The sequence below is a fragment of the Narcine bancroftii genome, chromosome 11, assembly GCF_036971445.1.
Source record: "Narcine bancroftii isolate sNarBan1 chromosome 11, sNarBan1.hap1, whole genome shotgun sequence".
Classification (NCBI taxonomy): Eukaryota; Metazoa; Chordata; class Chondrichthyes; order Torpediniformes; family Narcinidae; genus Narcine; species Narcine bancroftii.
The window spans coordinates 95292252-95317422 of NC_091479.1; the positions used below are offsets into that span (position 1 = coordinate 95292252).

The 25171-nt window shown below is 45.9% G+C and overlaps 1 protein-coding gene across 10 annotated transcripts in view; it reads right to left on the reverse strand.

Moving 5' to 3' along the window:
• The window catches only part of mdm2 (MDM2 proto-oncogene), a 40807-nt gene extending 16162 nt beyond the window's left edge, over positions 1-24645 (reverse strand). For 6 of the 10 annotated variants that reach the window (XR_011346738.1, XM_069904118.1, XM_069904114.1 and 3 more), the window contains exons 1-5: positions 15638-15951; positions 15447-15521; positions 12821-12954; positions 5500-5549; positions 411-481 (exon numbers count right to left, since the gene is read on the reverse strand). Coding sequence is in view for 9 of the 10 variants with exons in the window: in XM_069904118.1 (XP_069760219.1) it covers positions 411-481; positions 5500-5549; positions 12821-12954; positions 15447-15521; positions 15638-15715 (408 nt within the window). In the remaining variant the exon portion in view is untranslated. The other 4 variants (XM_069904111.1, XM_069904110.1, XM_069904112.1 and 1 more) reach the window with 4 other exon arrangements.
• Positions 24646-25171: the final 526 nt, after the last annotated feature.

A 25171-nucleotide genomic window follows, 5' to 3' on the forward strand; every position in this document is an offset into this window, starting at 1 on the left:
CCATTAGGTCTTATGAACTATATTGCAATGGAGTGATTATTTGGGTAAAATCTTCAAAAGGGGAAAATGGTTTTTACAATTAAATATTAATACAGATACAGGAATTGAATCATAAATGCTTATAGGAAAGAGTATCCAAGAGCATTCAATAAATGGCATGGTTAGTGCAACATTTTTAGAATGCCAGTGCTACAGATTCAAATCCAACACTGTCTTAAGGAGTTTGCATTTCTCTCCCAGTCTGCTTGCCCTCCCCACTAGATCCTCCGGTTTCCCCCAACCCTTCTAAAATGTATGGGGATTAGAGGTTTATTGGTGTTTTTTGGGGGAGGGAGCACAGGCTCATGGGCTGGAAAGGCCTGTTATTGTGTTGTATGCCTAAAAATTTAAAAAAATCAAGGAAATCTTACCACATGACAATCTTCACCCCCAAGATTTCCGTTGGTAATCTCCTTCCCAAGACTGAGATCATTTATAGAATCTACATCACACAGAATAACTTTTCAATGTGCTTATACTTGACATTTAAAAATGAACAACGCTACACATATTTTTTTTGGGTTATGGATTAGATCAGAAGATTTAAGTGACCAGTAATGCATGTTAATCGAACTCTGCATTTCAAAAGCAATATGCCAACAATTAGAAGGGATTTTTATTTTTTAAATTACATATTTGATAAGAATCAAAGGAGTATCAGTCAGTACCACCAGGCTGAGGAACAGCTTCTTCCCACGGGCAGTGAGAATGCTGACAACCAGAAGAACCACTCATACTAACCATTCGAGACTTTCATATTTAAGAAACAATATTTATTTATTTGTATTGATCAATGCGTGTCCTGCATAGTTTTTTCTCTATGTGATGTCTGGTTGTGTGTCTGCATGCTTTGCACCAAAGCTGGGAACGCTGTTTTATCAGATTGTACTTTACAATCAGATGGCAATAAATTTAACTTGAGAATCACAGGCAAGGACAGTAGATATTGTTAACCTTTATTTGACTTTGAGAAAGTGGTGATAAATTGTCATCAGAATTAGTGAAGGTAATTACAAAGAGTGTCAATGCTGAAATATTTCTCATTCAGCATTATGATTTAGAGTGCATTATGCCAGGATGATGGTTCCAGCACCTGCTAGCTTTGTCTTTTCATTTGGGTGAGATTCCAGGTTTTCAAGAAATTTCCTAAACAACAGTGCTCTTGCTATGATGGATATTTTACATGGTCTTTATTCCAATTTCAGTACACAGATGTAATAAACATTCAGAGTGATGCACCAGGTGTTGATTAATTGGATTTTGTTTTGGATAAGTGTTGAAGTTATACTCGTGTGTGAAAATGGAAATATTCCACTGGAGCACTGATTAGTGACTCACAGATGTGGAACAGCCTCTAGGGCTTTAGGAATTCAGTAGTGCTACAAAATATCCAGGTTGTTAACTGTTCCCCAGACACATTAAGGTGACTGGTTCAATAAAACCTAGTCAATGGGGATTTCTAAGGAAATGAGGAGCATCTAAGAAACTGAGAGCAGAAGAGAACACTAATCAATGAATACCCCAGTTTTGTTCTAATGGAAGGATGGCTATTAACCCAATAGTAGGTTGTAAATAGTCCTAGGGAGACTGGTTTAAAGATTCAAAGATTTATTTATATGTGCAATATTTCTGGTATTCAGCATCCATTTATTCTTCTACTGAAGATCCATGAGGATGGCACATCCCTGGCACTTTTCCCAATTATTGGTTTCACAATCCTGATTTAACAGATTGTGTGCCATGTGGCAAAATAAAATTGGAGTTGATAGCTCAAAGTATATGGATGTCCTGTTAATCTATCTCTTAATTGTGTTCCTCAACTCAATACCTAGTGGTCACAAGCACATCATCAGGGATAGATACATCTGTGATAGATGCTTTGATGAGGATGAAATAAAGATTTCTGATCATTTGCTTCAAGTCCCATCTGTCACCAACAATCCTCTCTTCTCTCGGGGCGGCTCAGTTGGTATAGCAGTTAGTGCATTGCCTTTACAGCGCCAGTGATCGGGACTGGGGGTGAATTCCGCTTTATCTGCAAGGAGTCTGTATGTTCTCCCTGGGTTTGCGTGGGATCTCCCCCCCCAACCCGTCACTACCACTGAAGGCTATGGCTTCCTCCACTGTTCGGAATGTAACGGAGGTGCAAGTTAATTGGGTGTAAATTGGGCACATAGACTCATGAGCTGAAAGAGCTTGTGACCATGCTGTATGTCTAAATTTAGAACTTAAAATTTGATCATAGGACTCAAGTGATGTCCGCAGTGATGTTACTAAGCAACATTTGGTGACTGATGTGGGAATCCATTTAGAGGAAGTAATAATGCATTAAAGTTACCAGCTAGTATCTTGAGACCCAGATGGTTTCACAATTTGTTTGCAGAATTTGGATTCTGCAAACCAATGTCATCTTTAATTGCCCATCGTTAAGTGGCCCTAATCTGAGGCAGCTATTTAAGAGTCAACCTGAAGAAGAGTGATACCTGAAGAAGGGTTCAAACCAAACATTGACTGCCTTTTGCTTTCCATAGATGCTGCATGACCTGCTGAGTACCTCCTGCACTATTGTGCACTGTGCTAATTCCCCAGCATCTGCCAATATTGTTTACCAACATTACTGGTTGGTGTTCACTATATTCATGGGGAAATTGGGAGTACACACAAGCAGGCTTTTTCCACTGAGTTTTGGTGAAACAAGGACATGGGTGAAGGGTGAAAGGTGAGATGTTTAGGGGGATTTTGTGCAGAGAGTGGCGAGTGTGGAATGGGCTGCCAGCTGAAGTGGTGAAAGAGGCTTTGATATTGACATTTAAGATCAAGGGATATGGTCTAGGTTAAGGAAAATGGGATTTGGCAAAAAAAAAGTTTTGCACAGATTAGATGGATGTAGTGTTCTATGGTACGAGACATAAAATGTGTTTTGAAAGTCTGACATTGGGCATGTTAATGACCTTGCCTCAATCCTGGGAATCTTTGTCTGGGAGAGAACAGTGAAGTTCGATTACTTGCCTATTCAAAGATTTAGAAGAACATTGTGGTATTTTGCCAGTGCCTTGAGATGCATACTTTTAATTATCCAGGTGTCAGAAATATACGATGGCAAAATGTCAGGGTTGAGATAGGGATCTTTAAATGTCCTTTTCTTCAATCAACTAGTTTGCACTGGCACATTGAAGGCAGTGGTAATTTCATAAATGTCTACTTTTGCATAGAAATGGTTCTTAATTTACATGCCTCGATTTTAACTCTCACGTCAGAGAACAGTGTTCAGTAAGGGAAGGAAGGTATATAGGATTTTTGTCTTGTGGAAGTTGAATCCAATGCCCTTCCTCCCATTTGCTCCAGTAGAAAGATCAATTACTTCAACCTCATTATGTGCAATCACAAGCATTAACAGCAGACTGCATCTACATTGAGGTTTGGATGTCCTTGGTTCTGAAATATGGCTATTGTTTGTTGTTCAGCATCCAACTTCCACTATACAATTTATTTCATTATAAAAAGAATCATAAACCAAATTATTTAAGTTATCAGTGCTGCATCTTTTTTTTTGTTATGAACTGAATTCAAATGACCAGCAATCAAAGGGGGAATGAACTCAGGCAATAGGTCACTGGTATCCACTCCATGAATGTGTGTAACTTTACAACAGAGCCAAATAATTTTAAAAAATTAAGAAATTCAAAATGGAGCAAAACCTAGAGACACATATTTAGAACAATTATGTAGCCAGAAGAGGAAGTGAAAGATTTTCATCTCAAAAACAGTTCCACAGATCTCACATACATGCTTGTTCAGTAGTTAAGCAAGAATTAAGATTTTTTAAAAATGGAATGAGTATTGTGATGTTACTTCTGGTGTTTGTTTAGGAACAACAACAAAAATCCCTATGTCGGTATCTGACGAAATGTTCAATGTTAATGTTCAAGAATTTCCAAGAATACAATAGATGGGTTTCTACACACACTTATTCAAAACGCTGTACTCCATAAGGTGACAAAAGATGGGGCCAGTCAAGATAGCTCACCAGCTGACCTTGCTGGCAAAGACCCAGACAAATCTCATTGGATGCACTTACTGACCAAAATCTCTCCTCAAATATCGAGTAAATCTAGTAAATGGAAATGAACCATCAATCAGAATATCAAGATGCTGGCATGATACTAGCTATCTCATGCAATGGGTCAACTTAACAAGGTTAGAAAGGAAAACACAAATCAATAGCTGCTGATCATTTCCTTCACAACAAATGCAAACTAACAAGCCAAAACTATCCAAACTAAATGATGCTGGAAAATACAATTTGAAAGTGCACAGCATACCCATTTATCATGGATGAGTGTGCCATTTTTAAACTATGCAGACACCAAGTTATTTCCAACAAGGGAAACTTCTTACATCTATGGAGTATCTTTGCAGGGCAGGAATGGGTGGGGTGAGGTAAGTTTCTTAAGACATGTCAGACATTTACCATGTAGAAATTTGGAGAAATGCATTGTTTGGTGAATGAGTAGAAAACTTAAGGCACAAATGTAGAATAAAAGAAAAACCTTAAAGGACAGAGTCCTTTCATTTCTGTTCCAGATAATTTTCCAAGTCAATACCCCAATATAAATCATGAAGAGTAAAATGTTTCATAGCATTCAAGTATTAGAAATACCGTATCCACCCTTAAAAGTTCATGTCAACTTGCACTTGCAATCAATCACTACACTTAAAGAAACCAACTGTATCACAAGGATTCAGCTCATCAGAAATGCAACCCAGATTTCTCAGTAACTTGATGACAAACAATGCTATAGTTTCTTGCAGTATTATTCAAATTAAACAAAAAGGAAATGGTCCTACTCGTTCACAGAACAGATACAGTGTCAAATTTTTAAACTCTTGCTCACCTCTAATCACAACTCAAACCTACCCTTTCCTTCCGCTCCCAATTCAACTGCACAATACTGATTACCTGCTAGATATTTAAGCAACACAGAGGGCTACTTTCCCACCATTCAGCATGCAACATTACAACTGAGGAAGAATGGCTGAGAAATTGACTCAGAGGGGTCAACATCTATCTGCTTATTTCTTTAATGGGCTCCTCTTGGAAACCAATTGTTATTTGACCAGTGCAAGGGGTGAAGGTGGACCAGGCTCAGCCTATTTTTCAATTTGGAGAAACACAAACATTTATACTTGATAAAAGAATATAAAAAACAGCAACCGTTACACACTAAATTGTTTTGCTACCAGGTCTCAGCTTGAAATGTACCATCATGCCCTTCATCCTTAAACACTGCCAAAATACGTCTGCTTAATGAAGCAATTGCATAATTTTAAAGTGAAATTGCTTATGCAAATTAAAAATCAACAATATGCTTATATGTTACTCTGAAGTCATAAATATCTTAATTTTCCCCATCACCAAATCTTAAAAAAGTTGCAACAAATGCAAATTAAATTACATACCTTTATGATTTACGGATGTTAAATTTTTGGAGAGCATTGCATACAATATCCTAAGAATTAGAGAATTAATTTAAGCATAAAAATAAAAACTTTTTCAACACAAATGATAAAATTGGGATTAACCAACCAGTGAACATATTTAACATGAAAATTTACAATATGTAACTAAGCAGTAAATATATTAGGTAGCAGTCCTTTGAGCTCTTGCATTTTGCTATTGTTTATTTTCAGAATGGATCATCCACCACAAACTACAGGTAGAAAACTCATGATATGGCAAAAGCAATTATATCTTCACTTTTAAAAGGGTATTTAAGGGAAAAGATCAGTTTCAATAAAAAATGTTTTCTATCTGGATCTCACTACTAGAGGAGAGGATGCAATTAATTAATCAATCAATCAATCAATCACTGCACTTAAAAGTAATTTAGTCAGATACTTAAAGAGGCAAAGCCTAGGAGGATATGGACTTTATAAATGCATTTGGGATTAGAGGCGGGTGAAAATAAAGTCAAGAATGTGGTTAGCCAGAGGACTCATTTCTATAAAACAAGAAAGTCTGCAGATGCCCTGATGGTAGTTTACACAAAAATGATGGATAAATTCACCAAACCATGCAGCATTCTTTATAAAGATATATAACTAACGTTTCAGGCCTGAGCCATAGAACATGACAGCACAGAAAATGGCCCCTTCCAGTCTGTAGCGAACTATTTTTCTGCCTAGTGCCACTGATCTACACCAAGCCCATAGCCCTCCAAACATATTCCATCCATGTTCCTGTCTTAATTCTTCTTGAAGGTTAAAGTTGAGCCCGCATTCACACTCTGTGTGAAGGAGTTCTCACTCATGTTTCCCCCAAAATTTTTCCCCTTTCTCCCTTAACCCACGTCCTCTGGTTTGTATCTCACCTACTCTCAGTAGAAAAAGTCTACCTACATTTACTCTGTCTATTCCTCTCACAATTTTAAATATTTCTATCCAATCTCCCCTCATTATTCTACATTCCAGGGAATAAAGTCCAACCGGTTTAACCTTTCCATGCAACTTAGTTCCTGAAGTCCTGGTAACATCTAAATAAATCTTCTCTGCACTCTTTCTAGTTTCTAGACATCTTTCCTGTAGTTAGGTGCCCAAAAATACAGACAATACTCCAAATTTGGCCTCCCTTTACTATAACATGCCAACCCCTATACTCAATACTTTGATTTATGAAGGCCATAATTCCAAAAGCTCTCTTTACAATTCTATCTATAGGGTGTTTCAATTATGGCCTCCGCCTGGAGACCGGCTGCGGGGTGGATCAAATATCTGGAACTTACCAATCAGACTGCAGACCAAAAAGGCTGCTCCAGCATCCCATTCAAAGGAGAGGCGCCTCATAGCACCCTCCACATCCCCGTGGAGGTGGGCTAACTAGTGCTGTAGCACCACCTGTCATCAATACGTGGCAGAGCAATGGCCGTCTTCCCTACCCATAATCCCCCACGCAGCTGAAACTGCTCTATGGATCTCAGAAAAATTCTAGCTGTGTGGGGGAATTATGGGTATATAGGTAAGGAAGACAGCCATTGCTCTAATGTGTTTTGAGCCACAGAGAGCGGCATGTTGTGACTGTCCCAGCCCGCACCCGTTGCCCCGACTGCTCCCGCTCCCTGCCAGCTCCCCGCTGCCCCTGATGGAGGGAGAGGGGTGAGTGGGGAGATAGGTCATGGGCTGACAGCATCATTAGCCCATCCCCAAACAGCTGCCTAGTGCAGCTGCCAATTCAGATCGATCGGCAGAGTGCTGCGATGCGGAGATTATCCCTCTCGGAGATGGGTTGGATTATATGGCTTCGAGACCGCCTCCGCAGATTCAGAGAAGTAGGTCATTATGCATTTTGGCAGAGTTTCTCCGCCTTTACATCCCAACTTTTGGGCTATCTGAAATGGCCTTATCAGTGATGCCACTTCCAGGGAATTATGCATCTGAATTCCCAGATCCCTCTGTTCGACCACACTCCTCAGTGCCCTACTATTTTCCATGCACGTCCTATCTTGGTTTGTCCTTCCAAAATGCAACACCTCACACTTGTCTGCATTAAATTCCATCTGCCATTTTTCAGACCATTTATTAAGATTGTCTAGATCCCTCTGCAAGCTTTGAAAACCTTCTTCGCTGTCCACACCACCTCCAATCTTAGTATCATCTGCAAACCTGCTGATCCAATTTACATTATCATCCAGATCATTGATTTAGATGACAAACAAAAATAGTCACAAGCCTCCAGTCTGAGAAGCAATCATCTACTGATTCTCTCTGGCTTCTCTTGTCCAGCCATTGTCAAAACCAGATTACTACTTCACCATGAATCCTGAGCATCTGAACCTTCCTGACTAACCTCCCATGTAGGACCTTGTCAAAGGCCTTAATAAAGTCCATTTAGACAACATGCGCAGCCTTTCCTTCATCAACTTTCCTGGTAACCTCCTCGAAAAACTATTAGTTAAACATGACCCCCACGCACAAAGCCATGTTGACTATTCCTTATCAGTTCCGGGCTAGCCAAATACTTGTATATCTGATTTCTTAAAATACCTTCCAATAATTTACCTACTACTGACGTCAGGCTCTCTGGCCTACAATTTCCAGGGTTACTTTTAGAGCCTTTTTAAACAGCGGAACAATGTGAGCTACCCTCCAATCCTCTGGTACCACACCTGTAGCTAAGGACATTTTAAACATTTCTGCCAGAGCCCCTGCAATTTCTACATTAGCCTCCCTCAAGGTCCAAGGGAATATCTTAACAAGCCCTGGGGACTTATCCACCCTTATTTGCTTTAAGACAGCAGCACCTCCTCGCCTTTACTCTGTATAGGTTCCATTACCTCACTGCTTGTTTTCCTTACTTCCCTCGACTCTGAGCCAGTGAATTCTAATGAAAAAAAAATCAAAATCTCCCCCATCTCTTTTGGCTCCATACATTGCCGAACACTCAGATCTTCAAGAGGACCAATTGTTAATATACCTTTATTCCTTAAAATCATAATCCTTATGATTTTATTTCACATTGTCTGCCAAAGCAACCTCGTCTTTTAGCCTTCCTGATTTCTTTCTTGAGATTTTTCTTGCATTTTTTGTTTAAATACTCCTCAAGTACCCCATTTGCTCCATTTTGCCTATACCTGCTATATACCTCTCTCTTCTTCTGAACTGCAGTACAACTCAGATTATCCAAAATCCTCATTTATCCAAATTTGTTTTGGACCCAGAAGTGATGTCTGTTTGTCTCCGAAAAATTATGGATAAATGAGGATATCCAAAATAATCAGAAATCCTCAGTTATCCAAATTTTTTTCAAAGCCGAACTGACCTCACAGGCTGAAAAAAACTCACCCAACTTGAAATTAGAACGACGATTGTCCTTGTTTCAGGTACCTCCCTCCCCTTGCTCTTTCCATTTCTTCTTTACCTACCCCTTTTGACTTTTCTCTCCAAACTGTATCCCAACCACAAGAGGTTGGAAAAATCCTTTTTCCCGGCACCATCAAGGAGAGTGGCTTCCTGGGCAGGAGCAAGATTTCAGGCTCCCAGGCTGGAGAGTGACCTCAGTGGGGAGATATCGGCAGCAGTTGGAGGGGAAGAGTGTTCAGGGGAAGACTGGGTCTATGTCAGGCTTCAACATCAAAAGCCAGGACGTGAAGCTGGAACAGCCCCTGCCAGAACGAACCCACAGGGAGACAGAAGCCTGCTGACTCACCAGTGAATGTTCCACTGACCTGGGAAGCAGTGTAGGGACATGTCAGGGATCGGTGGTGGCAATTGGGAGGTCTTGGTGATCAGCAGTGGCATTAGGTCATGTCAGTGATCTGTGGCAGCCAGCGCTTTTTTTTGGTGAGAATTAAACATTATTTTAATGCTTTAAAAAATCTTCCCTTGTTGTTTGTTGTTGTTTATACATTGATACAAATGATTTGCTATTGCTACTGGGCTGTTTTTAAAAATATTCAGTCATCTAAAATAGGTCTCGTCCCAACCATTTCAGATAATCAGGAGTTGTACTATAGATCCCCAATATCCCTTGAAAACCAAGGTTACCTATGCCTGCTAACCTTACCTTTAATCTTGCCAGAAACATACAAACTCCATACTCTCAAAATTTCACTTTGAAGGACTTCCACTTACCTCGCACATCCTTGCTCAAAAACATCCCAAATCCACGCAGTCTAAATTCTTTCTCATTTCCTCAAAATTGGCCATTCTCCAATTTAGAATGTCAAACTGTGGCCCAGACTTATCTTTCTCCATAATTAACTTGAAACAAATGGCATTATGATCACTGTACCCAACACATACTCCTGAACCTGTCCTGTCTCATTCCGTAAAAGGAGATCCAGTATTGCACTCTCTCTCTAGTTGGTACTTCTATATATTGATTTAGAAAACTTTCTGGAACACATATGACAAGCTTCAACACATCTAGCCCTTTTTAGGGATGAGCGTCCCAGTCAATATGTGGTAAGTTAAAATGTCCTACTATCACAACCTTATGTCTGCTGGATGCTAACCTCCCTACATGGGAGGTTAGTCAGGAAGGTTCAGATGCTCAGGATTCATGGTGAAGTAGTAATCTGGTTTTGACAATGGCTGGACAAGAGAAGCCAGAGATAGCTGTCTGCTCTCTACAGATTTGCTCCTCCAATTCTTGTTGACTATTGGGTGGTCTAAATTATAACTCCATGAGTGTGGTCATACCTTTCCCATTCTTCAGCTCCACCCATATAGCCTCAGTAGACAAACCCTCTTGACTGTCCGTCCTGAGCACAGCTGTGATATTTTCCCTGACGAGCAATGCCACTCCTCCCCCTTTCATTCTCTTCCCCTCATTCTATCGTGTCTGAAGCAATGAAAGTCTGAAATATTCGATGGCAGTCTTGCCCCTCCTGCAACCAAGTTTCATTAATGTCACAATGTCATAATTCCAAGAACCAAATCAAGCTCTAAGCTCATCTGCATTTCCCACAATACTCCTTGCATTGAAATTGATGCACCTGACAACATTTCCACAAAGTATAACCCATTGACTTCCAATGTTACATACAATTTTCATATTATCAGTCCATCCTCCAATCCTCTATCTGTTCTTGGACTCTGGTTCTCATCCCTATGCAAATCAAGTTTACCCCCCCTCCCCCAGCGTAGAACTAGCAATCCTTTCTACAATGATATTAGTCCCCCTCCAGTTCAGATGAAAACTGTCCTGTTGGAACAGTCCCACCTTCCATGGAAGAGAGCCAAATGATCCAGAATCCTGAAGCCCTCTGTCCTGCACCATGACTTTAGCCACATGTTAAGCTGCATTATCCTTTTATTTCTAACTTCACTGGCATGTGCCATGGGTAGCAATCCTGAGATCATGACCCTGGATTTACTGTCCTTCAACCTAGCATCCAACTCCCTGAATTCTCCCTACACGATCTCCTCACTCTTCCTACCCAAGCCATTGGTCCCGAAATGGACCATGACATCTGGCTCCTCACCCTCCTTCTGAGAATGTCATAAACACAATCTGAGATATCTCAGACCCTGATACCAGCAACATACCAGCCGAGATTTTCAATCCTTTTCACTGAACCTCTTTATCTGTCCCCCTAACTATAGAATCCCCCATTACTACAGCTTGCCTCTTCTCCTCCCTTCCCTTTATAGCCACTTGACCAGACTCTGTGCCAGAGACCTAATCGCTATGGCTTATCCCTTGTAGGTAACCCCCCTACCACCTAAAATTGTTGTTGAGGGAAATGGCCAAATGGATATCCCGCACTGCCTGCCTGCCTACCTGTCTGTTCCCTTTCCCTCTCCTGTCACCAATCTACCCTCCACCTGCTTCTAGGTATGATAGTATCCCTGTAACTCATGTCCATCACCCCTTCTGCCTCCTGAATGAAGTGGAGTTCATCCAACTCCAATTCATTAACTCAGTTTGTCAGGAGCTGCAGCTGGTGAAGTCGTTAATGATATTGATGGCTTCCCAGATGACCCACATTTTGCAAGAGGAGCACTCCCTTGCCTTTGCAGCCATTCCCTATTGATGACTAGATGAAAAAATTATATGACATATAAACCCTGCCCTTACCCGTGCCTACCTGCTTACTGAATCCTCTTTGTTCCTTGAAATAATGTGGCCTCTTTCTTACTTCAACTCCTGCACCATCACCTCAACCCCTATTCGTCAAAGCCCCTTGAGCCAGACATTCCACTCTGGCTCAGTCCACTCTGTTGATGACCAGTCCCTTACCCTTCATCAAGGTACGAGCAAAATTCAGACAGGCGCTGAATAAAATGGTGAGGGGAAGGGTAAAAGACAGGCCCAAAGGCAAGAGGTCCTTGATGGCTATGGAAGGGAGAGCACAAGAGAAAGAAAGCTGCCAAGTGATAGAGGGTGAGGATAGCTCACTGAATGGAGATGGAATGGGATGGAGAACTGAAAGAAAGGACAAAGGAATGGGAAGAGAGGGAGACAGGGGAGTGGGCTCATGGAAACCAGAGAAGTTGATGTTAAAGCCATCGAGTTGGAGAGTGCTCATATAGAATATTAGGTGTTGCTCCTCCAATTTAAAGATGGTCTTGGTTTGGCAGCGCACAATGCCATGGACAGACATGTCAGTGAGGGAGCAAGGCACAGAATTGAAATGGTCGGCCATTGGAAAATCCCTGCCATTTTGCTGCAGACAGAGCAAAGGTGCTGAGCGTAGCAATCTCGCAGACTGCGTCCAGTCTCTTCAAAAATGTGGACAATGCCACAACAGGAGCACTGAATTCAGTTGACACCTGCATATTCACAAGTGAATCATTTCTGTAGTTGTGAAACTCAGTGACTCTACGATACCATCACTAAAGATAGAAAATACTGCCAACATCAGTTTAGGTCAAATCTAAGAGAAGAGAAACATAATTTGAAGTTAGTGATCCTTTATTCTTAAATCTATATTCAGATAAAGGATTCCCCAACCTGAAACAGTTATTGTGTTTTGGAATCTCAGGCCGTACATTTCTTAAATCTATATTCAAATACATTGCCTTTTAGTATTGCAGAATTTGAATCATTAATATGTTTTGTTTACCCCCCCCCCAACCCATAAATTCCATTCTTTTGCACAAAATCTACCCCTTAACAAATTAAGGAAAATGTTTCAAACCAAATATTTGAGTCCTATTAACCAAAAGAAGAAACATGTTGAGGATTTAATAAACTATTTGAGATGGCATTGTCTGTTTCAAGCCTCTCCCTATTTATTTATAGAATTGTTGTTTAACTTCATATTAAAATGTACTTTACCGAGGTTCTTTCAATGAAAAGCTCTGTACTCCAAACAAGTGACTCAGCAGCTCATCTGAGCAATGGACAATATGCTGCTGTTTTTCATCATACAATTGCTTAGTCATTATATATTGTCCCAAGTAGTACATTACCTGTTAAAAAAAAAAGATAAATTTTCAATCCACAACCTGAACATTGACTCGAAATGGTAAATTACAGTAATAACACTTAGTTACAACAAAAATGTTTCTACAGGAAAAATAGGGGAAGTCTCCAAAATAACAAAAGCAGCTGAACGAAGGGAATAGTTGTGGGATAAGCCACAGAGAGTTTTGAGGAGGCTGGACTGGAAATGACAGAATTTTCTATGTTGGATCTGGATTAAGACCGTCCACTGTTTATCTGGATTATACTGAGCTTTCCATAATAATCACACTATATTGCAAGAGCCATTTCTCAGCAAAGGAAACAATAATGACCAAATATGCCCCCATCTCTAGTATGGACTTTGGCTAACAAAGAAAAAGGCTTGAAGACCAAGATTTCAAACCTAGCACCAAGTCTATGCTATACTGAGTTGCAGTAATTCCTGCTCAACTACTTGCTTTGTATACCCAGTACTTCAAAACAAAATTACCATCAGTGCTATCACAATAAAAGTCCCCAAAATGATTGGCAAAATATATAAACTTATGTCAACATTCTCTCTCAGGTCTACATATCCAGCACTGAGGCTTGCATTACTGGTAGTTCTGGGAGATGGACCACACTGTCTACATGTCTGGCAACAAATTCTCAATACACTAATCCAAATCTCGTATAGACTGCAGGAAACTTTTCTGCACATCAGAGATAGTTAAAACTACAGATTTAAGGCAAGTGGAAAGAGATTTAGAGTGAACAAGAGGAGAATGTTCTTCATTTTGAAAGTGGCAAATACCTGAAATGTATTGCCTTAAGAGAATGGTTGAAGCCAGGCTGTTGACTACGTTTAAAAATTGTCTTGATAAACACTTGTATCACTCAGGTATACACGGCTATGGACCAAATGCTAAAAAAATTCCATTAATATGCAAGGGCGTGCACTGGTCAGTAGTGGATATTGGGATGAATGGCCTGCTTCCATGCTGTACGATTCAATGCCTCTAATCAGTAGGAAGTAATATTTAAAAGAATGACAAAGACAAAAAGTTCTGTGAAACAAGGACACACTAACATTAATCTAACACTGCCTGTAAGGGGTTTGTATGTTGTCTCCATGTATGCTCTGTTTCCTCCCATCATTCAAAAATGTAAGGGGATTGTAGGTCAAATGGGTGGCACAGATTCTTGGACTGAAAGAGCCTGTTACTGTGCTGCATGTCAAAATTAAAATAATGGGCTTAACACCTGTTGTAAACAATCACCATAAATTTCCAGTCAACTTATTTTGTTGCACTTACACTTGCCTGCCTGTAATCTCCTCCACTCCCAAATTGGGAGTGGAGGAGATTACACCACCGGATCGGTACACCACCGGATCGGTACACCACCGGATCGGTACACCACCGGATCGGTACACCACCGGATCGGTACACCACCGGATCGGTACACCACCGGATCGGTACACCACCGGATCGGTACACCACCGGATCGGTACACCACCGGATCGGTACACCACCGGATCGGTACACCACCGGATCGGTACACCACCGGATCGGTACACCACCGGATCGGTACACCACCGGATCGGTACACCACCGGATCGGTACACCACCGGATCGGTACACCACCGGATCGGTACACCACCGGATCGGTACACCACCGGATCGGTACACCACCGGATCGGTACACCACCGGATCGGTACACCACCGGATCGGTACACCACCGGATCGGTACACCACCGGATCGGTACACCACCGGATCGGTACACCACCGGATCGGTACACCACCGGATCGGTACACCACCGGATCGGTACACCACCGGATCGGTACACCACCGGATCGGTACACCACCGGATCGGTACACCACCGGATCGGTACACCACCGGATCGGTACACCACCGGATCGGTACACCACCGGATCGGTACACCACCGGATCGGTACACCACCGGATCGGTACACCACCGGATCGGTACACCACCGGATCGGTACACCACCGGATCGGTACACCACTGGATCTTACAAATCACACAGGTCCATAATTTCTTTCTGTCCCACTTTCATCACTCTTCTCTCCAGTCTCTTGCATTTAGTTGCAGACTTTTCTGTTCTTTCCAGTCCTTCTTTTACCCTCATCTCAAAAATATTTGCTAACTTTTCTCGGTTCTTATTAAAGGTCATTGATCTGAAACATTTTCTGTCAACCCACATCTGTACAATTCACCAGTAAGAGAGGATCTTGCCTTTTGAGTTAAAAGATCATGAATGTAAACCTGAACATTAGAAGTGTAAAATACCTTTAGCTTGAGATCACCCAATGAGCCAAAAACAAACCACTGGGGGGGGGGGTCTCAGGAGGTCTGGTAGGACCTTTGTGGTCCTCCAGAATTTTATTTATTGCTCCAGATTGCAGTTCATGCAGACTCTTGTATCCCAATGAAATTATCTCATTTCGTAATATTACCACTTACAAGATGCATCAACCCATTTATAATACTAACCTCCTTTACTGTAAATGTTTCATTCTGGGCACCTGCAAACCTCAACACCTTAAGCAAAAGTGGCTTGGGTATCACCTAAAAAGTTTGCAGTAAAGACAACATAATCTTGGTCAGTAAGCAAATAAATAAATGGTGAAACATTTTACCAAGCTTTGTTTTTGTCCAACATTTACAAAACCATAGGAAAATACCTGACTTTCGTGTTCTGAAGGGAGCATTTGATCTTCTTGTGAAGTGCCAAAACAGAAAGTTGACCCGTCTGTCGCCATTTCTTCAAAATACTTCTAAGTATACACGTCCTTCATACATCTTTAAAAGACACACACAGTCACTTACAACGCGCTGGCCCAATTCTCTCAACGTTTAAAAAACCTCCCGGCTTTCCATTTAAATGGGAGGATGTGGGAGGGGATAGATACGTCCGGGCAAGTCTCGAGTCCTCAGAACATGTCCGAGCAAGACCCGCCGAGAGAACTTGCAGCGTCAGAGGGAGCCCCTTGTGCGGACTCACCGTCGCTTTGCCCTGACATGCCCGGAAGCCAGCAGCAGAAAGGGGCGACAGAAACAACGAGCACGCATGCGCCAAGGGAGAGAACTTAGAGGCTGGGTGGGGTAAGGCTGGAGGGAATGAAAGGAGGTGGGGGGAGGTTCCAAGGGTGGAGGAAGGAGGGTTTTAATGAAGTGAGGCTGGAGGGAATGAAAGGAGGTGGGGGAAGGTTCCAAGGGTGGAGGAAGGAGGGTTTTAATGAAGTGAGGCTGGAGGGAATGAAAGGAGGTGGGGGAAGGTTCCAAGGGTGGAGGAAGGAGGGTTTTAATGAAGTGAGGCTGGAGGGAATGAAAGGAGGTGGGGGAAGGTTCCAAGGGTGGAGGAAGGAGGGTTTTAATGAAGTGAGGGTGGAGGGAATGAAAGGAGGTGGGGGGAGGTTCCAAGGGTGGAGGAAGGAGGGTTTTAATGAAGTGAGGGTGGAGGGAATGAAAGGAGGTGGGGGGAGGTTCCAAGGGTGGAGGAAGGAGGGTTTTAATGAAGTGAGGGTGGAGGGAATGAAACGAGGTGGGGGGAGGTTCCAAGGGTGGAGGAAGGAGGGTTTTAATGAAGTGAGGCTGGAGGGAATGAAAGGAGGTGGGGGAAGGTTCCAAGGGTGGAGGAAGGAGGGTTTTAATGAAGTGAGGGTGGAGGGAATGAAACGAGGTGGGGGGAGGTTCCAAGGGTGGAGGAAGGAGGGTTTTAATGAAGTGAGGGTGGAGGGAATGAAATGAGGTGGGGGGAGGTTCCAAGGGTGGAGGAAGGAGGGTTTTAATGAAGTGAGGGTGGAGGGAATGAAACAAGGTGGGGGGAGGTTCCAAGGGTGGAGGAAGGAGGGTTTTAATGAAGTGAGGCTGGAGGGAATAAAAGGAGGTGGGGGAAGGTTCCAAGGGTGGAGGAAGGAGGGTTTTAATGAAGTGAGGCTGGAGGGAATGAAAGGAGGTGGGGGAAGGTTCCAAGGGTGGAGGAAGGAGGGTTTTAATGAAGTGAGGCTGGAGGGAATGAAAGGAGGTGGGGGAAGGTTCCAAGGGTGGAGGAAGGAGGGTTTTAATGAAGTGAGGCTGGAGGGAATGAAAGGAGGTGGGGGGAGGTTCCAAGGGTGGAGGAAGGAGGGTTTTAATGAAGTGAGGCTGGAGGGAATGAAAGGAGGTGGGGGAAGGTTCCAAGGGTGGAGGAAGGAGGGTTTTAATGAAGTAAGGCTGGAGGGAATGAAAGGAGGTGGGGGAAGGTTCCAAGGGTGGAGGAAGGAGGGTTTTAATGAAGTGAGGCTGGAGGGAATGAAAGGAGGTGGGGGAAGGTTCCAAGGGTGGAGGAAGGAGGGTTTTAATGAAGTGAGGGTGGAGGGAATGAAAGGAGGTGGGGGGAGGTTCCAAGGGTGGAGGAAGGAGGGTTTTAATGAAGTGAGGGTGGAGGGAATGAAACGAGGTGGGGGGAGGTTCCAAGGGTGGAGGAAGGAGGGTTTTAATGAAGTGAGGCTGGAGGGAATGAAAGGAGGTGGGGGAAGGTTCCAAGGGTGGAGGAAGGAGGGTTTTAATGAAGTGAGGGTGGGGGGAATGAAACGGGGTGGGGGAAGGTTCCAAGGGTGGGGGAAGGTTCCAAGGGTGGGGGAAGGTTCCAAGGGTGGGGGAAGGTTCCAAGGGTGGGGGAAGGTTCCAAGGGTGGGGGAAGGTTCCAAGGGTGGGGGAAGGTTCCAAGGGTGGGGGAAGGTTCCAAGGGTGGGGGAAGGTTCCAAGGGTGGGGGAAGGTTCCAAGGGTGGGGGAAGGTTCCAAGGGTGGGGGAAGGTTCCAAGGGTGGGGGAAGGTTCCAAGGGTGGGGGAAGGTTCCAAGGGTGGGGGAAGGTTCCAAGGGTGGGGGAAGGTTCCAAGGGTGGGGGAAGGTTCCAAGGGTGGGGGAAGGTTCCAAGGGTGGGGGAAGGTTCCAAGGGTGGGGGAAGGTTCCAAGGGTGGAGGAAGGAGGGTTTTAATGAAGTGAGGGTGGAGGGAATGAAAGGAGGTGGGGGAAGGTTCCAAGGGTGGAGGAAGGAGGGTTTTGATGAAATGAGGGGAGAGGAAAAGGTCGTTCACGTTGTGAGGCTGCAGGAAAAGCCGAGGCGAGAAAAATAACATTGTCACTGAACTGTATGGCATTTTTTTTTAAAAAAGAGGCCTCTTCTATATATTTTTTTAAACGAGGTACTATTTCACCATTAAAAAAAAACTGCTGGAAATCAGAAATAAAGCTGGAAGAGTATACAAACATGCACATTTCTGTATTTTACTGGACCCCAGCATCTGCAGACTTTCTTGTTTAACTCAGACTGGAAAAGTTGTAAATACTCAGCCAATCAGGCAGTATCGGCAGAAAGTTGCAGTGTTGGGCCTTAAGACCCTTCAATAGGCAGCCGGTCACGCATTTTATTTTCCAAAATATATTTTATTTGCAATAAATGATATACAATAAGGAGACTGTTCAAGACATTAATTGTTTCAATCATATTGGGTATATTGTTTACAATTCTGGAAAATATTTTTTTAAAACAGTGTCATTCGTCTCTTAATTCTCCATTAGCACCACTGCAGCCTTCTTGTTTCTTTCTCCATTCTGTTGGTTGAGGTGCTTCCCATCAGTGTCAGCCCCTTAGTGCTTGGTAATGGGAGGACTCTGCTCCTTCCCTACAGTGCTGTTGCTTTGGATCCACCAAGCCTCAGCATAGTCCTGCAGCCAGGACTATACCTATTGACAGCATTCCCTCACCAACATCTCAGTGTGATGAAAGACCAGCAGGTTTCTGGCAGACCAAGGAGCATTCTTCGTGAGTCTTCCAGCAGTTCTGAATGTCGGACTCAGAATGTGTTCCTGGGAATGGTCCATAAATCAGGAAAAACTCTTGTCAGGCTGCTGCTGGGGATGAACTGTGACAAGCCCCTGCATCTCTCTGCACACACACTTTGCAAATCTACATTCAGCAAAGAGGTGGGCAACAGTCTCCACTCCACCTCAGCCATTCCAAGGACAACGTGGTGGAGGGTGATGTTCCAGTTGTCCCAGAAGGAGCTCAGTGGGAGGGCTTCTCTCACCACCAACCAGGCCAAATCTGGTGCTTGTCTGTCAATGAGGCATTCTGCCAAATGAACTGGACAGTGTGCTCGGAGAACCATCCCACTGGATCCATCAAGTCCTCCTCTTTCAGTTTCTGCAGAACGTTCTGTGCTGACCACTGCCTGATGGCCTTGCGGTTGAAGGTGTTGTCCTGGATTCCAGTTGCCCTGATACCACTTTTCCATGGGCAAAATGTCTTGGTGAAGCCTTTCACCATTTTTGTCACTGACAAGATCACCAGGGAAGAAGTCCCAGTGGGAATGCAGAAAATGAATTTTCAATCACTTGTTGCATATACAAAGCAGGGTTTTGTATGCTGAAGCATGTTGTCAATAAATGAATATAGTTTGATACTTTATAGTTATCAAGAAAATTCTCAACATCTTTAAGATGCCTTCTATGTATGCCCAGACCTAAGACAACATTTGCATAGCACTTGCACTGAGTGCATGCCCAGGCATGCTTGGACTGACCAAAACAGCTTGCTTTGTTGGCAGTATTCTAGTAGACTTAAAATATGACAGGAAATAACAAGAATAGGTTATATGTAATTAAAAAAAAGGAAAAATTTAAGGTGAATTGTGATCAGCAACCAAAATCCATAATATACCCAAAAGTGTTCATGAAGCAAAATCTTCATTGTCCAGTGAAATGGGAAAGTGCAATGTTCATCCCATTGGGTTAAGCCTATCTTAGAGGAATAAAATAGATCTTTCCACAAGTTTACATTTAGCCTCACCCTAGCCAGGGATAAGGCTAAGGTCAGACATGTCTGAGTGGTAATGGGGAGGGGAATTAAAATGGCTGGCAACCAAGTGTTCCAGCTTCAACCTACAGACTGTGCTTAACTAACTGGTGACTTAATCTGTGTTTAGCTCACCAACATAAAGGAAGATACATCAAATTTATCAAATGTTGTAGATTAATTGAAACAAGGTGCATGTGAAACTGAATGGCATGGGTACACACATGGGGTCCAGCTCTTCCTGCCTTTTTGTCAGGTTTGTGGAACAGTTCCTGCTCCCCAATTCGTTCTCCACTTGTATCAACAATTTAATTAACTGGTAACTTCCAAGCCTCCCAAAAATTTATTTGGGCTGTTTCTGACACTTCTCTTTCTGGACTTCCGCCTCCATCTCAGAAATAAAGTATCCATGGAAATTGATCACAAATCTACCAACTCCCAATTACCTGGACTGTACATCTTCCCATCCTGTTCCCTGCAAGGACATTATCCCTTTCTCCCAATTCTGCTGCCTCTGTTCCCTGGATGAGGCCTTCCACTCCAGCATATCTGCAATGTCCACATTTGTCAACCTCACCATTATTATTATTTTTAAAGTCCTTACATGCCTCTCCTCCAATTTATGCACTCTCACCCCAATGTCCCCCCCAGAAAGGATGAGGATAGAGTTGCTTTGGTCTTTAATTTCCTCTGCATTTGACACGTCATTCTCTGACACATCCACCAACTTTAACAAGATCCTCCTGCCAGCCACATCTTACCCTCCTCACTCCTTTCTACGACTCCCTGTCTGCTCCTCCTTCCTCTTTAATCTCCTCCTGCTGTAACTGCAGAACATGTTCCTACATTTCCCCCTCACTTACATCCAGGGTCCAAAACAGGCTTTCTAGGTGAGCCAGAGTTTACGTAAACCTCATCTAACCTAATTTACTGTATTCGGTGCAGCTTCCTCTACATTGGTAAGACCAAATGCAGATTGGATGTCCATTTCACTGAGCATCTAATTCCTGGTTGCCAGCCATTTTAATTCTTTTCCCATACATATATGCCTGTCTTCCACCTTTTCCATTGCCAGATTGAATCTGAATGTAAATTTGAGGAATTCCTTCTGCATCCCCTTAAAAACAATAATTTCTCCTGTTTCTGTCTCTCCTTCATCCATTCCCATCTTGCTTTCTAACGTTTCCTCCACTGTGGTCTCCTCCTGTGCCTGTATCTCCATCTCTCCTAATTTTCTGTCCAGTACAGCCACGTCATTCCCTCCCCAGTTGTTTCCCCTTTGTATAGAGTACTTCATAGCTTCCCAAAATGACTATTTGACTGACTGCTTCGCACCCTGGATGCTGCCTGACTAGCTGTCTTCTCCCCTCCCCCCCAAGTTTCTTTTTTTTCCATTCAAGATTCCAGCGTCTTTGTTTGCCTTTGAGTATATTATGTATGTGACATTTTTTAATTTATTAATTTGTGGCAATAAAAGGAACCTTAACCTTGCAGTTTGTGTTTCTCCCACATTCTTTTGTCTGCATTTTCACCTTCAATTCCCCATCCCATTCCCTTGCTGACATGCCTGCCCATGGTCTTATGTACTGTCAGACTGAGACCACTCAAGTTGGAGGAACACCACCTAAATCTTCCATCTGGCCACCCTTCAACCAGATGGCATTAACATTGCCTTCTCCAGTTTCTGTTACAAAACCCCTCTTCTTCCCTGTCTACTTCCCTCTAGTTCTGTCTGCCTCTCTTTCTTCCCTTTGCCTTCTGTCTCCTTTCACAGAGCCAAAAATCAATTCTCACCTATTCTCCCATCATATCCAATTAAGAATTTTTGTCTGTTCATATGGACTCCTCCCACTTTCTTAGCTTTAATTAAAATGCCTGCCTGCTTTTCGCTTATCCCTTGAAGAAGGGCTCAGGTCTGAAACATCAGTGATAAATCTTTTGCCGCCTATGGACACTGCTAGACCGACTGGGTTCCTTTAGCATTTCTGTGTTTTTACTACAATTGCAATGCCTGCAGACCCCTTCGTTTCACTCCACTCTCTGACTGGCCCCATTCATTTACCTTGTTTACACATATCCCTACAGTCACCCCCATTTTACCCACCCACTCTGCATTTCAACATGCATAATTTTCTCTTGTCAGTTGCAACAAAGGGCTTTTCACCCGAAATGTTAACATTTACTTTCCCAGCAAATGCTGACGATGAAAATAAGTTTAGGGGAGGGGAAAGTCCTTTCTATTAGTGAGATCTTTAAAACTATGGTGTAATACTCTGGGACTGTTCCACGATTGACATTATTGCCCACTCAGGGCCTCTGCAGGGAGCACTGTTGGTCTCATCTCTGACCCCAATAGTTGAGGCACGGGTCAAGCGGCATTGGAGAAAACAGCACAGGCCTCTTTGGCCCTTCTAGACTATGCCGAACCACTCTTCTGCTCACCTACACCCAGTCCACAGCCCTCCCGCTCACCTACACTCAGTCCACAGCCCCCCCGCGCTCACCTACACCCAGTCCACAGTCCTCCCGCGCTAACCTACACCCAGTCCACAGCCCCCCTCACCGACACCCAGCCCACAGCACCCCTCACCGTCACCCAGTCCACAGCCCCCCGCTCACCGACACCCAGTCCACAGCCCCCCCGCTCACCGACACCCAGTCCACAGCCCCCCCGCTCACCGACACCCAGTCCACAGCACCCCCCTCGCTCACCTACACCCAGTCCACAGTCCCCTACCTCGTTCCACTCCCTACCAGTGAAGAAGTTCCCTCTGAACTTTTCCCCTTTCACCCATGTCCCCTGGTTTGCACTCTACCTACCCCCTGGAGTAGAAGCCTACCCTATAACGGTGGGTGCTTCTGCTGGGGGGGGTGGGCGCTTCTGCTGGGGGGGGGTGGGCGCTTCTGCTGGGGGGGGTGGGCGCTTCTGCTGGAGGGGTGGGCGCTTCTGCTGGAGGGGTGGGCGCTTCTGCTGGGGGGGTGGGCGCTTCTGCTGGGGGGGTGGGCGCTTCTGCTGGGGGGGTGGGCGCTTCTGCTGGGGGGGTGGCGCTTCTGCTGGGGGGGTGGGCGCTTCTTCTGTGGGGGGTGGGCGCTTCTGCTGGGGGGGTGGGCGCTTCTGCTGGGGGGGTGGGCGCTTCTGCTGGGGGGTGGGCGCTTCTGCTGGGGGGTGGGCGCTACTGCTGGGGGGTGGGCGCTTCTGCTGGGGGGTGGGCGCTTCTGCTGGGGGGTGGGCGCTTCTGCTGGGGGGTGGGCGCTTCTGCTGGGGGGTGGGCGCTTCTGCTGGGGGGTGGGCGCTTCTGCTGGGGGGTGGGCGCTTCTGCTGGGGGGGGTGGGCGCTTCTGCTGGGGGGGGTGGGCGCTTCTGCTGGAGGGGTGGGCGCTTCTGCTGGAGGGGTGGGCGCTTCTGCTGGGGTGTGGGCGCTTCTGCTGGGGTGTGGGCGCTTCTGCTGGGGGGTGGGCGCTTCTGCTGGGGGGTGGGCGCTTCTGCTGGGGGGTGGGCGCTTCTGCTGGGGGGTGGGCGCTTCTGCTGGGGGGTGGGCGCTTCTGCTGGGGGGTGGGCGCTTCTGCTGGGGGGTGGGCGCTTCTGCTGGGGGGTGGGCGCTTCTGCTGGGGGGTGGGCGCTTCTGCTGGGGGGTGGGCGCTTCTGCTGGGGGGGTGGGCGCTTCTGCTGGGGGATGGGCGCTTCTGCTGGGGGGTGGGCGCTTCTGCTGGGGGGTGGGCGCTTCTGCTGGGGGGTGGGCGCTTCTGCTGGGGGGTGGGCGCTTCTGCTGGGGGGTGGGCGCTTCTGCGGGGGGGTGGGCGCTTCTGCGGGGGGGTGGGCGCTTCTGCGGGAAGGTGGGCGCTTCTGCTGGGGGGTGGGCGCTTCTGCTGGGGGGTGGGCGCTTCTGCTGGGGGGTGGGCGCTTCTGCTGGGGGGTGGGCGCTTCTGCTGGGGGGTGGGCGCTTCTGCTGGGGGGTGGGCGCTTCTGCTGGGGGGTGGGCGCTTCTGCTGGGGGGGTGGGCGCTTCTGCTGGGGGGTGGGCGCTTCTGCTGGGGGGTGGGCTCTTCCGCTGGGGGTGGGCGCTTCCGCTGGGGGGTGGGCGCTTCCGCTGGGGGGTGGGCGCTTCCGCTGGGGGGTGGGCGCTTCCGCTGGGGGGTGGGCGCTTCCGCTGGGGGGGTGGGCGCTTCCGCTGGGGGGGTGGGCGCTTCCGCTGGGGGGTGGGCGCTTCCGCTGGGGGGTGGGCGCTTCCGCTGGGGGGTGGGCGCTTCCGCTGGGGGGTGGGCGCTTCCGCTGGGGGGTGGGCGCTTCCGCTGGGGGGTGGGCGCTTCCGCTGGGGGGTGGGCGCTTCCGCTGGGGGGTGGGCGCTTCCGCTGGGGGGTGGGCGCTTCCGCTGGGGGGTGGGCGCTTCCGCTGGGGGGTGGGCGCTTCCGCTGGGGGGTGGGCGCTTCCGCTGGGGGGTGGGCGCTTCCGCTGGGGGGTGGGCGCTTCCGCTGGGGGTTGGGCGCTTCTGCTGGGGGTTGGGCGCTTCTGCTGGGGGGGTGGGCGCTTCTGCTGGGGGGGTGGGCGCTTCTGCTGGGGGGTGGGCGCTTCTGCTGGGGGGTGGGCGCTTCTGCTTGGGGGGGGGGGGTTCACAAAGAACCGGCCACCGTTCGTCGATCTCTCCCTGAGGCTCCCTGTTGTGCTGCGGGCGCGGACGATGAGGCCTGGGAATCAGACTCCACGCTTACCTCCCCTTCGGCCAGTTATGAAGGGCGCCATTCTTTTCTGCAACTGGGAGAATTTGCCGGGGGGGGGGTGGCTCCGTCACCATGGAAACCTGACCTGTCATCGTTCGCGTCAACCGTGTTCCATTCTTGATTGCGCTCGCGACTGCCTGCCCAGCGCCCAAGTCTCGCGAGAACTCCGCCTGGTTGTCGTGTCCGGCCAACACGACAGCGCAGGAGCAGGCCGTTCAGCCCATCTTGTCCGTGCCGCACTGTGATTCTGCCTCGTTACCACGATGCTGCTATCACGAAACGGACTTCTGCTCCCCAGAGTTTGCAACCCCCTCGTGATACGCTGCCCATTTGGGACGAATGACGTTCAGAGTTGTTGGATTTAAAAGGAACGCAGTCTCCTCCTTTAAAAGCCTGTGCGGAGCCGAGGGTAGTGGCAGCAATGGCGTGAGAGCAGTTCTCTGGCAGCCCTTTCTTTTGCTAGAAGTTATTCTGGAGTAAAGAAAATTATGCAGCTATTAATACAAATGATAAGCAGTCTTCATAAAGAGTTCAGACCTGCCCATGGATGCTCTCTGACCTGCTAATGAAACCTGTTTTATTGTCTGTGCAGGCAGTAATCACTTGAAATTATAGGGAAGCTCGGTAACAAACAGTATTGTTGACAAAGCATGGGCTGCCATCT